This window comes from Oryctolagus cuniculus, chromosome 7 (genome assembly GCF_964237555.1).
Source record: "Oryctolagus cuniculus chromosome 7, mOryCun1.1, whole genome shotgun sequence".
NCBI lineage: Eukaryota > Metazoa > Chordata > Mammalia > Lagomorpha > Leporidae > Oryctolagus > Oryctolagus cuniculus.
In genome coordinates, this window is record NC_091438.1 from 135,200,839 (window position 1) to 135,214,021 (window position 13,183).

The window sequence follows — 13,183 nt, forward strand, 5'->3', positions numbered from 1 at the left end:
GAGTGGTAGGGGTGATACTGAGGTTTGGGGCCCGGGGCTGAGTCCGGAAGGTTCCCTGCTGTCCCGCGCCCCTTTCCCTGGTGGCCGACTGCCCCAGGCTCAGACTCAGTGCTTTGCTTTGCTTTTGCCTCTTTCGGAACTCAGCCAAGCCCGTGGAAGAGGTGGCTTCAGGCTTTGCTTCTATACTAACACCACTTGGATCTGTCTGGCTCCAGTTTCCTTTTACCTGCACTCAGTCCCCAGGCTGTTCCCAGGGCATACCCGGGCGGCAGCTGCAGCTTCGTATTTTTGGTTGAATATTCTCGACTGCATTTCAAAATCAGCACCCCTGAGGCAGGTGTTAATGGGCCTTGTCCCCCCTCCCCTAGCTAAACCCACCAGCTAACCACACAGCAGTCCCTGACCCTGTGCTTTGGGGGTTAGGTCACTGGTTCTGGACACACACCTTCAGCAGTCTCCTGTCAGCCTCCCCATGTACCAGGTACCCTTCTCGGTCCTGGGGTTGCTGCAGTAGAAGCCAGGCAAGTCCCTGACCCCTGCACTGGTATTCCAGTGGGGAGTGTTGGCATGGTGACTCCCAGAGTTGTGCAGACCCCACAAGACGGCCCCACTTTGGGTGCCACGTGCAGATGGGGTTCCCAGGCTATCCCCACGTATACCTAGCTGCTTATATATTTTGTATATGGTTTCCTGAATTCCATGAGTTCCTAACTTCTGTAACATTTTGCCCAGCCATTCTTTTTATTTTATTTATTTGGAAGAGTTAGAGAGAGGTAGAGACAGAGAGAGAGGTCTTCCATCTGCTGGTTCACTCCCCAGATGGCCGCAGTGGCTGGAGCTGTGCCGATCCAAAGCCAGGAGCTTCTTCCAGGTCTCCCATGTGGGTGCAGGGACCCAAGGCAAGGACTTGGGCCATCCTCTGCTGCTATCCCAGGCCATAGCAGAGAGCTGGATTGGAAGAAGAGCAGCCTGGACTCGAACTGGCGCCCAAATGGGATACCGGCGCTTCAGGCCAGGGCTTTAACTCGCTGCCCCAACAGCCATTCTTGACTTTGGGAAATGACTGACATGTTGCGAGCCTCAGTAGCAGGAAGACAGGGATATGCAAGGGGAGCGCCAGTGGAGAGCTCGGTGCACAGCTCTCTTGCAGCGCCACTACTACGGCCCCGTCACTCAGTCCTTCCCCCGCCTCGTGTCACATCTGCCTCGTGTCACCTCATGCGCCTCGCTGCTGCTCCTTAGTAACTGACGCCTGGATGAGTCCTCTGATCCCTCCCAATCTGCCTGGCTTCATTTTTCTGTCACTGTGCTTGTCCCAGTGGCCCCCTCTCCCTTACAGTACTCCTGGAAAATCTAGGGAATTTTATGAGTGCACAGTAAACAGGGATTGATTTTAAGGGTTGAGTGCTCTCAGTTATCCTCTGCAGCCACTGATACATTTGCGTTCCTCTGATCCTTTAGCACTGGTTTCTGCGCTTAATATACATTGGCTTAGAGTACAGTAATGGTGTGACTCAGAATTTGGGTGCTTTCTGTTCTTTTCCTTAGTCTTTTTTTTTTTTTAATATTTTATTTATTTGATAGGCAGAGTTAGAAAGAGGTAGAGACACAGAGAGAGATCTTTCATCCGTTGGTTCACTCCCCAAATGGCTGTGACAGTCGGAGTTGAGCTGATCCAGAGCCAGGAGCTTCCTCTGGGTCTCCCATGTAGGTTCAGGAGCCCAAGCTCTTAGGCCATCCTTCACTGCTTTCCCAGTCCATCACAGAGAGCTGGATCAAAGAGGAGCAGCCAGGACTCGAACTGGCGCCCATATGGGATGCCAGCGATACTGGCTAGGGCTTTAACCTACTATGCCACAGTGCCAGCCCCACTTCTCCTTAGCCTTGATGAGAGAACGCCCTCTTATGAGTTGAGAAATTCAGTTTTCTGGTAGGCATTTGGCCTAGTGGTTACATTATTGGTTATGACGCCCATGTACCACATCATAGTGCTTGGGTTTGATACCTGCCCCCGGCTTCCTGCTAATACAGATCCTGGGAGGCAAGAAATGATGACTCAAGTACTTGGGTCCCTGCCACCCACTGGGGGACCTGAATTGGGTTCCTGCAGGCTCTTGTCTTTGGTCTAGCCCAGAGGCAGCTGGTACAGGCGTTTGAGGGAGTGAAAAAATCCACTCCCATCTTCTGTTTCTGTTCCCCACTGGCCCCTCCTTGTCCTCACTCAGCAGCATCGCCCCTCCTCACCCCTGGACGCTGCCGTGGAAACTCCCCAGAACGACCCAGAGGAGAGAACCCCAGAAGCCAGCGGCAAAGGGCTGGAGCGAGTGACGGAGAATGAGAAGGAAGGGGCCGGTCACTGCACTGTTAGCTCAGAGATGCAGGAGATCCTGGCGCGGGTTCGGCAGAACTTCGGCAAGATCAACGTGGTGCCCCAGTTCTCTGGGGACGACCTGGTGCCCGTGGAGATGTCAGAGCTTGACGAAGAGCTTGAGAGCTTGTCTGCGGGGGAGGAGGAGGAGGAGGAGGAGGAGGAGCTGGAGCAGCCCGGAGGCGACGAGGAAGAGCCTTGCCAGGAGCCCCAGGGAGAGCCTGTCGGAAGCAGCACCAAAGCAGTTCTTAAAGCCCTGGATGAAAAGATCGCCAAGTATCAGAAGTTTTTAAACAAAGCCAAAGCCAAAAAGTTTTCAGCAGTCAGGTATTGATGTCCCTCTGTCTCGAACCACAGTGTGTTTGTCCCTTTCCCCCAGACCTGCCATCACTATTAGAGCAGTGCTTTTGGAGGGAAGACTGTTGGCATTTTTGATCCTTGATGGATAAATTTTGTGACATTTGCACTAGTGGATGTATGAGATTAGTGTCCGGGCTTGTTAGAGACGCCTGCAGGGCTCCGGGGGCTGTTGGGCATCGACCCTTCCCTGTGGTGATTGTGGCCGTGGGGTGCCACCTCTGTAGCCTGGAGCTTGTTCCCGGCCTGCAAGTCAGGTGTGAGTTGTGCCATTGAGAGGAGCGCTGGGTGGCTTCGTGACTCTGCTTTTCTGTTTCAGGATATCCAAGGGGCTAAGTGAAATGGTTTTTGCGAAGTCTGAAGAACAGAGAAAAACATCTCAAGAGGCAGAAGATGCAGGTGAAGGTAAGTGTTCTGCCGCTGAGATGCGATCTGGATCTGCAGATTCTCTAGTGCTGTCCACCGCTCAGGTCCTCAGTGGATCTGCCACACGTGCTGTGTATCGTATGAATTACATCACATCCACTTTCATTCCGTGCATTTCTTACGATTCTTTTGGCAATTCAGGAAACTTTTTTTTTTAAAGTTTTATTTATTTGAAAGTCAGAGATACACAGAGAAGGAAAGGCAGAGAGAGGAGAGAGATCTTCCATCCACTGGTTTACTCCCCAATTGGCCTCAATGGCCGGAGCTGCACCAATCTGAAACCAGGAGCCGGGAGCTTCTTCTGGGTCTCCCACGTGGGTGCAGGGGCTCAAGGACTTGGGCCATCTTCTGCTGCTTTCCCAGGCCATAGCAGAGAGCTGGATTGGAAGTGGAGCAGCCAGGACTTGAACTGATGCCCATATGGGATGCTGGCACCGCAGGCAACAGCCTTAACAGCTATGCCACAGTGCCAGGCCCCCAGGAAACTTTTTGTTTATTTTTTTTTTAGAAAGCTTTTATTTAATAAATTTTGTAGGTACACCTTTTGGAATATAGCAGTTCTTCCCCCCTTATACGCCCCCCAATTCCCGTTTCACCTACTCCCTCTCCCTTCCCATTCTTCATTGAGATTCATTTTTAATTATCTTTATACGCAGAAGATCAACTCTATACTAAGTAAAGATTTCAACAGAGGAAACCTCTTAAGAAGGGTCCACTATTAACCTTAGAACCCAAGGGTGAGACCACAAATTGGGGAACAGAGCGTGTTTCGTTTATTCTTTACCTCATTTGACGACTGGCTTCACATCAGCCTGTTTACCTGATATAAATGCAGATCCGGCTGTGGCCTGTGACGTCTGTCCTGGCCTGGCGCCCTCCCAGCCTCACCCTGCTTTGCTCACCCTCTCTGTCCACACCTTCCTTCCGACACAGTTAACCTGTTCCACCCTAGGGTTTGCAAATTTTGAACAGAAAATACTGGTTTGTTTACTGTGTGTCTGTGGATTGTTCTTATCCAGCACCTACCAACAAAGGAAAGAAGCGGAAGGCACAGAGGGACGAGGAGTGCTCAGATAAAACGCGCAGGACGCTCACGTGTAGAGAAGTAAGTACAGCCCGGGTAGAGCAAGTTGAGGGGAGCCCAGTTCTCAAGACCCACTCTCGAAACTGATGCTCCAGAGCGAGTCCCGGGAACCCCAGCTCTCAGTGACCTGGGCACCCTTAGACAGGATCAGTAGGTGGCCCGTGGGTGGGGGCTCTTGAGTCCCTGTCCTGTGTCTTAGGAGGCCCCCGGCCCTGTCCTCCCACACATAAAAATCACGTGGAGGAGTTGGTTTGTTTTGTGGTCCCGGGGAGATGACGTGTGATAAGCAAGAGTGTTTCAGGGTGGGGACACTTTTTTCTGCCCAGGGCCATGTGGATATTTATAACGTCATTCTCAGGCCATCCAGAATTATCAACTTAAAAATTAGCCTGCTGTGGATTTACTGAATCTCAAATCCTACCTGCGCTTGCCTGGGCAGGGCCAGACGTCCCCGACCCTTCGCTGGAGTGGACCCTCTGGGCAGGAGGGTGGCTGTCCTCACAGGTGTCTGACCATACTGACTACACCCGGCCTGAGTGAGAATGTGACTCGGGGATGACTCTGGACGTCACCCGGGGAGAGCGCGCTGGGTCTGAGCGAGCCCTCCCTCCTCGGTGCCTCTGCGGGAGCCCGAGAGGAGGCAACAGAGGCTCTTGCTTTGTGACTTTTGGTGTTTGACTGCTTTCTCCTGTCTGCCACCTCTTACAGCGGAGGCGAGCGGCACGGCAGCAGCAGTCCAAAAAAGTTGGGGTCCGCTACTACGACACACACAACGTGAAGAACAGGAACAGGAACAAAAAGAAGACCAGTGACTCAGAGGGACAGGGTCAGCGACAGCGACAGCGACACAAAGCATTCAGACATAAGCAGTAATGCTTCCAAGGTTTATTAAATTATACAAAAATACGCAACTAGAACGTGTGTCCATTTTCTTCCACCCAGTTGGCATTTCTAGGGCCACAGCGCTGCCGTCTGCTGACAATACTGACAGAGCCCCTCACGCTTCCGGGTTTCGTGGTCAAGTCCATTGGCACTGCATGCTGCAGTGAGCCCTCCCGGTCCCTCCGAGCGCAGCCTTGCTCTGGAAATGCCTGGCGGAGACGGGAGGTGAGGTCTACATGGTGGAAAGTGGCCTTGCTTGCAACAGAACTATCAGAAGCGCATGGCAAAGGTGCTGGTGGCCATGGGCCAGCCTGTCATGCATGCGGGAAGAGCTCCAGCAGCTCCTGTCTCTCACTGAGTCTGTCTCGTGGACCCATTTAGGATCTCAAGGAACAACAGTGGCCTCCTGTGGAAATGCCCGTGGGTGGGTTACCTTACAGCACTGACAAGGGGAAGAGCTGGGACAGCAAGTTACAGCGAAGAGTGAGTCAGGTGTCTGGACTCCCCGAGCAGGAGGGATGTCAGCTCAAGGCTGTGCCAGGGAGGGCGCCTCTTCTCACGGCTGCACGGACACTGAGTGCTTCAGGCCCCCAGCAGGCCTGTGAGTGCTGCCTTAGCTCATGGCACTGGTCAGCCTCTACTCAGTGACGGGGTCGCCCAGCTTGCGGCCCTGAATGACAGATTTATGTCACTGATTCAGTCTTCTGAGTCTGCCAATCGCTTAAAGTGCTAAGCCTCCTGACGTTTAGCTTAGAGGAATAGAAAAGTGCGGCTGTGTAGAGGCCAGGCCTGATCATTGTAATGAGAACTGCACGTGAGATTTGGCTGCCTCTGTGTTAATGAAACACAGCTAATTTGCGAGGTGTTTGGGGTTGGATCTCTGCAGAAGGTGACCAGATCTCATTCAGTATGGAGGAGCTCAGGTGCACACAGTTGCCAAGTTGGGGCTTGGCCTCCCCTCCAGCAAACATTTCCTCCCTCCAAAGCTGCAGGTTGCCTGTCACTGCTCCCTCACCTGGACTGTCTGAAACTAAGGAGGGAGGGGAGCTGACTTGGTAGGTGGGGATGAGATGCTGCAGTAGAAAACCAAAGTTCCAAAATGAGTTAGTGGAAACGTTTTGGAGGAGGGAAAAAGACATCCAATAAGGGAAGAGAGACCAGAGAAGCCCACGTTAGGGTTTGCGATGCGTCGTGAACCCAGCCTTGGAAGGGCAGACAGCTTCATTTGACCAGAAGTTAGTGATGGTGTGCAGAGATGGCAGGGGAGCAGTACTTTGAGAGTCAGAGTTGGCAGAGACCCGGTCAGTCAGCCACCTACGGAGACTCGGCTACGCCACCTTCCATTGCCCAACCAGGGGCCTGGCTGCCAGAGCTCAGGTGGCATCTGGCACATGCAGGTGGTGATCAGGGGAGGGATGGCTTGTTCACTCAGGAAACTAGCTTTTTATTACCAAGGGCTTTTGATGGGGTGGTCACGCTTGCTAAGGCCCATATGGAAATTATCACTTCTTCGGTGCAATAATGCCTTCCAGTTGGGCCTGAAAAACAAAAACAAACTCCATTAATATTTGAAGCTTGCAGTCTGACACACATAGCTGAGAGGTGATAAAAGTCTGTGGGGAAGAGCCATCCAGACACTGCCGCTCCACGTGTTCTCTTTCCCTTCATTCCCAGATCCATGTTTTCTGGATTAGCTAGTTTTCTGGCTTGGCAAACGGTCTTGCTGCATTAGGAGAAACCAGAGCTGCCCTGGTTTCCATACAATAACGGCTCATTGTATCATAGAAAGCATTGAAAAGGAAATTGAATAAAAGTTGTTGAAATAGCGGTTTTTCATGGCTCAGGTTTCAGTCCTGAATATGTGTGCTAAGTTAAACAGTTGGCGTTCTGGTTTAAGATCCTAGGAACTCTGCCGGGACCAGAGGTTTGGGAAACAGCAGATTTTCAGCCACCGAGACAACTTGACACCCAAGTACAGGAAGTTGCTACCAGTGAACGGGGAGCTGTCTGTCTTGTACATAAAGCTGAGGACACCCGGGGGAGACTTCCCCTGCGCCTCTCCCAGCCAGTCCAGTAATTTCCTGGGATGGGACGCAGAGATCTTTAAGTAGGCCTGTCCTGGGGACTGCAAACACTGCTTTATGTGCAGTGCAGCCTTGAGCCAATGAAAACAACTCACCTAAAGAATCCTTCACCCCAGGGAGGACACGGCTGCTTTGAAATGTTAGCAAGATGCTAAGGCACTCTGCTCTTGCTGCTACAACTGCAGGGGGCGCCAAGGAACTGGGGACTGGGGTAAAGGGATGTGGCAGGAAAGGGGCGCCCCTTCAGAGGCTTTACGTCAACAGATTCACGTCTGGTTGGGGGAGTTTCAAGAAAATCTGTGGTCCTGCGTGGCGGTTCGTATGAAGCCTTCCCTCTCGGGCATGGTGGGCTGTTTTGGTTTGTGGAGTCACCAGGTCCACTGACCTCAGAATGTGAGCTTCCTGTGAGCCTGGGGAGCAGAGGGCTACTTCCAGGGGCACGGGAGCAAGCCCTGCACATCAGTACGCCTCATGTGAGGGGTCCTCAGGATGGAGAAAACCATGGGTGCATTTCCATTCTGTTTGCATCAAGATAAGCCCGACTCGTCATTCCATGTTGCATATACTTTCTTAATACTCTCATCCGTCTGTCTAGACAGTGATTCTGACTTCAGCAAGCGTCCGAGTCACGGAGACCTTGGTAAACCGGAGCTGCGCTGAGTCCCAGCTGTGACCCAGCAGGCAGAGACTAGTGAGCACTTTGCATTTCTGAGAGTTCCCTGGTGCTGAGGAGGGTGCCGGGCAGGGGCCCAACCTTTGAGAGCCACTGCACCACGCAGCATGGAGGTGCAGGGGCCGGTGCCATGGCCTCTTCCATGGATCTTCCTCCCTCCTGTCTTCATAAAACACCTGCCCCACACCCACTGGGGAAGCTTTCCAGTGTGCCTGCCCCCAGTTCTGCCTTCCTCCTGCCACTGTCCCCACACATGTCGACACTCCGAGGGACTGTCAGCGACAGAGCCTGCGGGTGGGGCCCAAGACACTGGAGGAAGCCTCTGGGGTAGCAGCTTTGAGGGGACAAAGCCCCATTCTGTGCTGTATCCAGGTGTCTCCTCTCGCTCCGTGGCAGTACAGGGCACACACTGGCAGGGGTGGGTGGGGAAGGGACGAGTGCAGGCTGGGCCAGCAGGCTCGCGGGCCCTGGGCTGCGCCTCTACCTTCAGCTGCTGGTTGGTCCGCTTCAGGAACTGAATCTCCTCGTTGTGCCGCTTCTCCTCCACCTGGCGCTTCTCGCTCTCCCGCTTCTCCGTGGCCTCACATTTTGCCTTCTGCTCATTTACTTGCCTCTCCAGGTCTCTCTTTTCCGTCTCCAGTTCTGCAATCTGAAGACAGAATGTCCCGTCACCCTGGGTGGCTGGAGGAGGGGAGCCGCGGGGGCACAGCTGTCCAACCCCAGCCATGTACTGCCACCCAGTGGGAAGCTGGCGACTGGCACGCAGCAGCGTCCACCTGGAGGCCAGGCAGGCATCAGACCCAGCTGAGGGTCCAGCCTGAGGCGAAGACGCAGGGCCCCCCAGGGCTGCCGGAAGAGTCTCAGAGGGCCAGAGGTCCCCTGCACCCCACTCACTTTCCTCTCCATGTCCGACTTCCCCTGCTCGGCCTGCAGCGCCTTCCGCATGCCGAAGGCCACGCTGCTCTCGTACAGGGTCTGGTAGGCGGCGATGGTCATGCGGATCTCGTCCCGGACGCGCAGCAGCAGCAGCCCCCGCTCGGCGCAGTTGATCGTGACCTCCCGGATCAGCTCGTCTTCCGGGCGGAGGGAGAAGGTGGCTGAAAGGGGGCCTGGGAGGCACCTGCTGAAGACCCCCTGCCCCTCGGGAAGGTGCCTTCAGAGGCCCAGGGAGACCTGCCACGCAGCTGTCCTGAACTTGGCACTTGGGTGCAGTAAGCACTCACGAGCCTGACCTGGCCAAGGCCGAGGGAGCCCAGGGTTCAGGGCCGTCTGCAGCACAAACTGGGCAAATCTGACTCTGAGTTTGAAGATGGTGGTCAGTAGCACTGGGAACCCTTGGCTGAACCAGTCGGCTGGGGTCTAGAGCCCGCCCACCTCTTTCCTCCCTCCAGGCTGACCTGCAGGACACACCACAGCCCTATCCAGACTGGGGGGAACCCTGATAGACCCTGTAGCTGCTTGAGGGTTTGAAGGCCATTTGTAAATCCTAGGCCACAGGGCCTGCGGGACTGGGCCAGGGTACAGCAGGGGACACCAGCACTCAAGGGCATAGAGCTTAAATCCCTTGTGTCTGGGGCCGGCACTGTGGCTCAGTGGGTTAACGCCCAGGCCTGAAGCACCGGCATCCCATATGGACACCGGTTCTGGTCCTGGCTGCTCCTCTTCCAATCCAGCTCTCTGCTATGGCCTGGGAAAGCAGTAGAAGATGGCCCAAGCCCTTGGGACCCTGCACCCGCGTGGGAGACCCGGAGGAGGCTCCTGGCTCCTGGCTTCAGATCGACGTAGCTCCGGCCATCGAGTACATCTGGGGAGTGAACCATCCATCAGATGGAAGACCTCTCTCTCTCTCTCTGCCTCTCCTCTCTCTGTATCTCTGACTTTCAAATAAATAAATCTTTAAAGAAAAGAATCCCTTGTGTCTGTCAGTCAACAAGTTAGACCATGTTTTTTCTGGACTAAAGGCCAAATGTTGATGAATGGGTGGAAATACAGAACCAGTTTTTCTGATTAAAAAATTAGCACATACATACTTACTACAGAAATCTTTGGAAAAAAATGCAAGATTTAAAATGGAAATTTTTGTTTTGCCCCAAGTATCTGCTAAGGGGTAAGGATCCCAGGTTGTCAAGAGCAGAGCTAGGTGGGGGACTAGGGAGAGGCGGAGCTGGGAGTAGACCGTGCACTTGGCAGTTTCTGGGTGGGCCGGGCTGGGGGAGAAGAGATGATTCTGTTGGGGTGGGCTTCTGTGTGGGGGTGCAGTGCCCACCTCCCCCAGGCCCACTCACCAAAACACTGCGAGTAGAGCTCCCTGCGGACCGGGCAGATGCCGGTCTCCCTGGCCTGCCGCTGCTGCAGCTTCAGGTCCAGCTGCTCCTGCAGGTGCACCACGTCCATCCTGGTGCTGGGGGTGCTGGACACCTGCTGGATCCATAGCTGCGTGTCTTCTACCCACTCCCTGTGGCAGAGAAACAGCCAGGCTGAGCCAGACACACACCGACCTGAGCAGGGACTCCGAGCCCTTGGAGTTCTCTGCCTAAGCAAGAGTGAGGGGCAGCTCTGTCAGCTACCCATCAGGGTCCTCCAGGCCTCTCTCACCAACCCCACCATGCTGCCTCCATAGGCACTCTACTCTGGGTCTAGAGTAGGTGGGTGATCTCTGTGAAATCACCCATGCTCCAGCTCCCCCCCACCCCCTTCTTTTTTGACAGGCAGAGTGGACAGTGAGAGAGAGAGAGACAGAGAGAGGCAGAGAGAAAGGTCTTCCTTGTCCGTTGGTTCACCCTCCAAAGGCTGCTGCGGCCGGTGCACCGCGCTGATCCAAAGGCAGGAGCCAGGTGCTTCTTCCTGGTCTCCCATGCAGGTGCAGGGGCCCAAGGGCTTGGGCCATCCTCCACTGCCTTCCCAGGCCACAGCAGAGAGCTGGACTGGAAGAGGAGCAACCGGGACTAGAACCCGGTGCCCATATGGGATGCCAGCACTGCAGGCAGAGGATTAACCAAGTGAGCCCGTGCAGAGGTTCTTTAAGGTATGTGCCTGCATGGGCTTCCCGCAGTGAACTCTGCGATCCAGGCTCAGACCAATTCAGGAACCACAGTGAGGGGGTTTGGAGACAGAACCACCACAAGGGAGGGTGTTTCTATGCCATGGGGGAGGGAGAGAAGCAACCGAAAAGCCACCCTGCTCCTTTGACCTCCATCTTGGAGCTCAGAGTTTCCCCTTTCCTCATCGCCTTGCAAACTGTTCTGTGTGTTATTGCATAAGACATTAAAAGGGTGTGTCTGTGCTCAGTGTGGCTGCGGGAGAAAAAGGCCAGGGAAAGGGGTCGAGCTGGGCAGAGGTCTCAAGGAAGGCCTCCTGGGGGGAAACGTCATTGGAGCAAGGACCTAGCAGAAACACGCAGGGAATCACCCCAGGGAACCACCGGGGCCGGGGTGAGGGCGGATCGCAAGGGATCTGCGTGACTGGCAGTGAGGACAGCAACTGTCCAGGCCCTGAGTGGGGGCGGGGAGGACCGAGGTGTTTCAGAAACCCTTTGCCTTCACGAGAAGGAGGATTACAGGTGATAGGATTTGGGACTACAGCCCGGGCCAGATCATGCTTCAGGCTTCCGTGTGAGTGGCAAGGGACACCAGTTTCTGGCAGAGGAGTGGCACAGTCTGACTCGTGACTTAGAGGCTGCGTGGAGAACAGGCTGTTGGAGCAGGAGTAAGTGGGGTTTCCAGATAAGAGGCCAACGCTGAAGCGCAGGGGACGAACAGCGCCCGGGAAAGAGGTGGTGCAGGCAGAAGCGGAGAAAGTGGTTGGAAGGTGGGGCCAGAATCGTTTGCTGAAGGATACAGGACACAAAGACCAAAAGGAACAAAAAGTGGCCTGAGTTTCCCAGCAGAAAGGAGAAGATCGGGATGAGCGGTCGGGCGAGTGCGAAGCTGTGAGTGAGTGTGGACACACTGAGTGTGGGATGTCCACTGGACACCTTCACAGAGCTACTGAGGAAGTCCTGGAGTTTAGGAGAGAGGACAGGGCGGGAAATACACCTTTCAAAGATGGCATCCCCGGCCCTGAGGTTGGGTGGGAGCACTCAGGAAATGAGATGCGGTCTCCTGCCACCCTCTGGACTCGGCTCCAGGCCAGCAAGGGAGGAAACCCTGGCCAGGCACGGGGGCCGAACGCCTCTCCCCACACTACCAAAGTCTGGTCTTCTCCCAGCCTCTGCGCCCACGCTTTACCTTGGGGGCAGAATGGCATTCAAAATTTCTTCTGCCTGCTTTGTAGGATCTGGGACACAGGAAGTTGAGGGGAGCTTGGTCTTGGTTATCTGTGGGATTGGACTGGAGGGTCCCGGCTGCTGGGGGCTGGCTTTCAGTGGCCGAGCCTGGGAAGAGACGATTCAGGCCTTCAGCCCCCTGGACGCCTCCGGGTCTTGCGCACCCCCTCCCCTACCCCCAGCCCGTGAAGAGTCCCTGGTCCCAACGCAATGCGCGGACCAGTGTTTCTGGAGGAAGCGGTCAGGCGTCTGCGCTCCCACCTGTAGCGGTGGGGACATCGCGACCTGACCTGTCCTTGAACCCGACTACCGGGAGAGGAATCCCTACCGTCTGTCTCCCCGCGACCAGGTCTAACCTGCGGCGCTCACACCCAGCGACATCTGGACCACCCGGACCACTCGCTCCCTCTCCGCCCGTCCCAGGGCCCGTCCCCGGACTCCGGACTCTCGCCGCGGGGATCTGCCTGGCCCGGTCCCCCGAGGCCCGTCCTCACTTTGGGGCTCCGTTTCTCCGTGTTCCGGCTCACCAACACCGGGGTGTCGTACTTGAGCAGAGAGTCGGCCGGGGGGATCATGGCGGCGATGGGGGCCTGGTTTGCGGTCACCATGGAAACCGCCCCCCCTCCCGGCCGGGGCGGGGCCTCGGGTGGGCGTGGCGCGGCGCGCGGACGCGTCCCGCGCAGCCCTGGCGCTCGGCCCCGGCACTCGGCGTCTTAATCTTGCTGCCAGCCGGGTCGCCCGGGAGACGGGGGTTCGAGTCCCTGCGCTGCGTATAGCGCGCAACTTGCGTGATTGGGTAGATCCCCCTTCGCTGAGCCCCAAGATTGTCACCTCAGTGAAGGGCTGGAGACCATTCCCCAAAAGAGGGTCTCTGGAATCCCCAGGGCTTTAAAAAGTATTCCTCAAGGTTAAATGGCGAACTGACATAGCAGGATTTGTCCACGGGCTACTATGATTGCATTTTTGTATTTCCAAGGCCAAATGGAATCACGGTTGGCGCGCAGTTTCGTCGCCTTCCTCTACCGTGTCGGTCCGGGCTTTTTCC

At 55.5% G+C, this 13,183-nt stretch overlaps 2 protein-coding genes across 3 annotated transcripts in view; one reads left to right on the forward strand and one right to left on the reverse strand.

The window, feature by feature from the left end:
* GNL2 (G protein nucleolar 2) overlaps positions 1-5,149 on the forward strand; it is a 22,910-nt gene extending 17,761 nt beyond the window's left edge. The window contains exons 13-16 of one of the 2 annotated variants that reach the window (XM_008273654.4): positions 2,229-2,695; positions 3,045-3,130; positions 4,171-4,256; positions 4,944-5,149. In XM_008273654.4, the coding sequence (XP_008271876.2) occupies positions 2,229-2,695; positions 3,045-3,130; positions 4,171-4,256; positions 4,944-5,108 (804 nt within the window). In that variant the 3' untranslated portion in view covers positions 5,109-5,149. Of the gene's footprint in view, positions 1-2,225; positions 2,696-3,044; positions 3,131-4,170; positions 4,257-4,943 lie in introns of both variants that reach the window. The other variant, XM_008273653.4, reaches the window with a different exon arrangement.
* Positions 5,106-12,790, reverse strand: DNALI1 (dynein axonemal light intermediate chain 1). Its single transcript, XM_008273652.4, has 6 exons — positions 12,633-12,790; positions 12,101-12,246; positions 10,160-10,329; positions 8,769-8,947; positions 8,359-8,523; positions 5,106-6,655 (listed from the first exon to the last, which is right to left on the reverse strand). Exons 1-6 carry the CDS (start codon positions 12,744-12,746, stop codon positions 6,620-6,622), a joined length of 810 nt encoding a protein of 269 aa, XP_008271874.3. The 5' UTR covers positions 12,747-12,790; the 3' UTR covers positions 5,106-6,619.
* Between the last annotated feature and the right edge of the window lie 393 nt (positions 12,791-13,183).

Excerpts from the sequence above, each read along its gene's own strand:
- DNALI1 (XM_008273652.4), bottom strand. The coding sequence starts at position 12,746 with ATGGTGACCGCAAACCAGGCCCCCATCGCCGCCATGATCCCCCCGGCC. Across the intron at positions 10,330-12,100 it reads AATGCCATTCTGCCCCCAAG|GGAGTGGGTAGAAGACACGC; the intron begins GTAAAGCGTGGG and ends TCTCTGCCACAG. Across the intron at positions 8,948-10,159 it reads GCTCTACTCGCAGTGTTTTG|ACGAGCTGATCCGGGAGGTC; the intron begins GTGAGTGGGCCT and ends TCCGCCCGGAAG.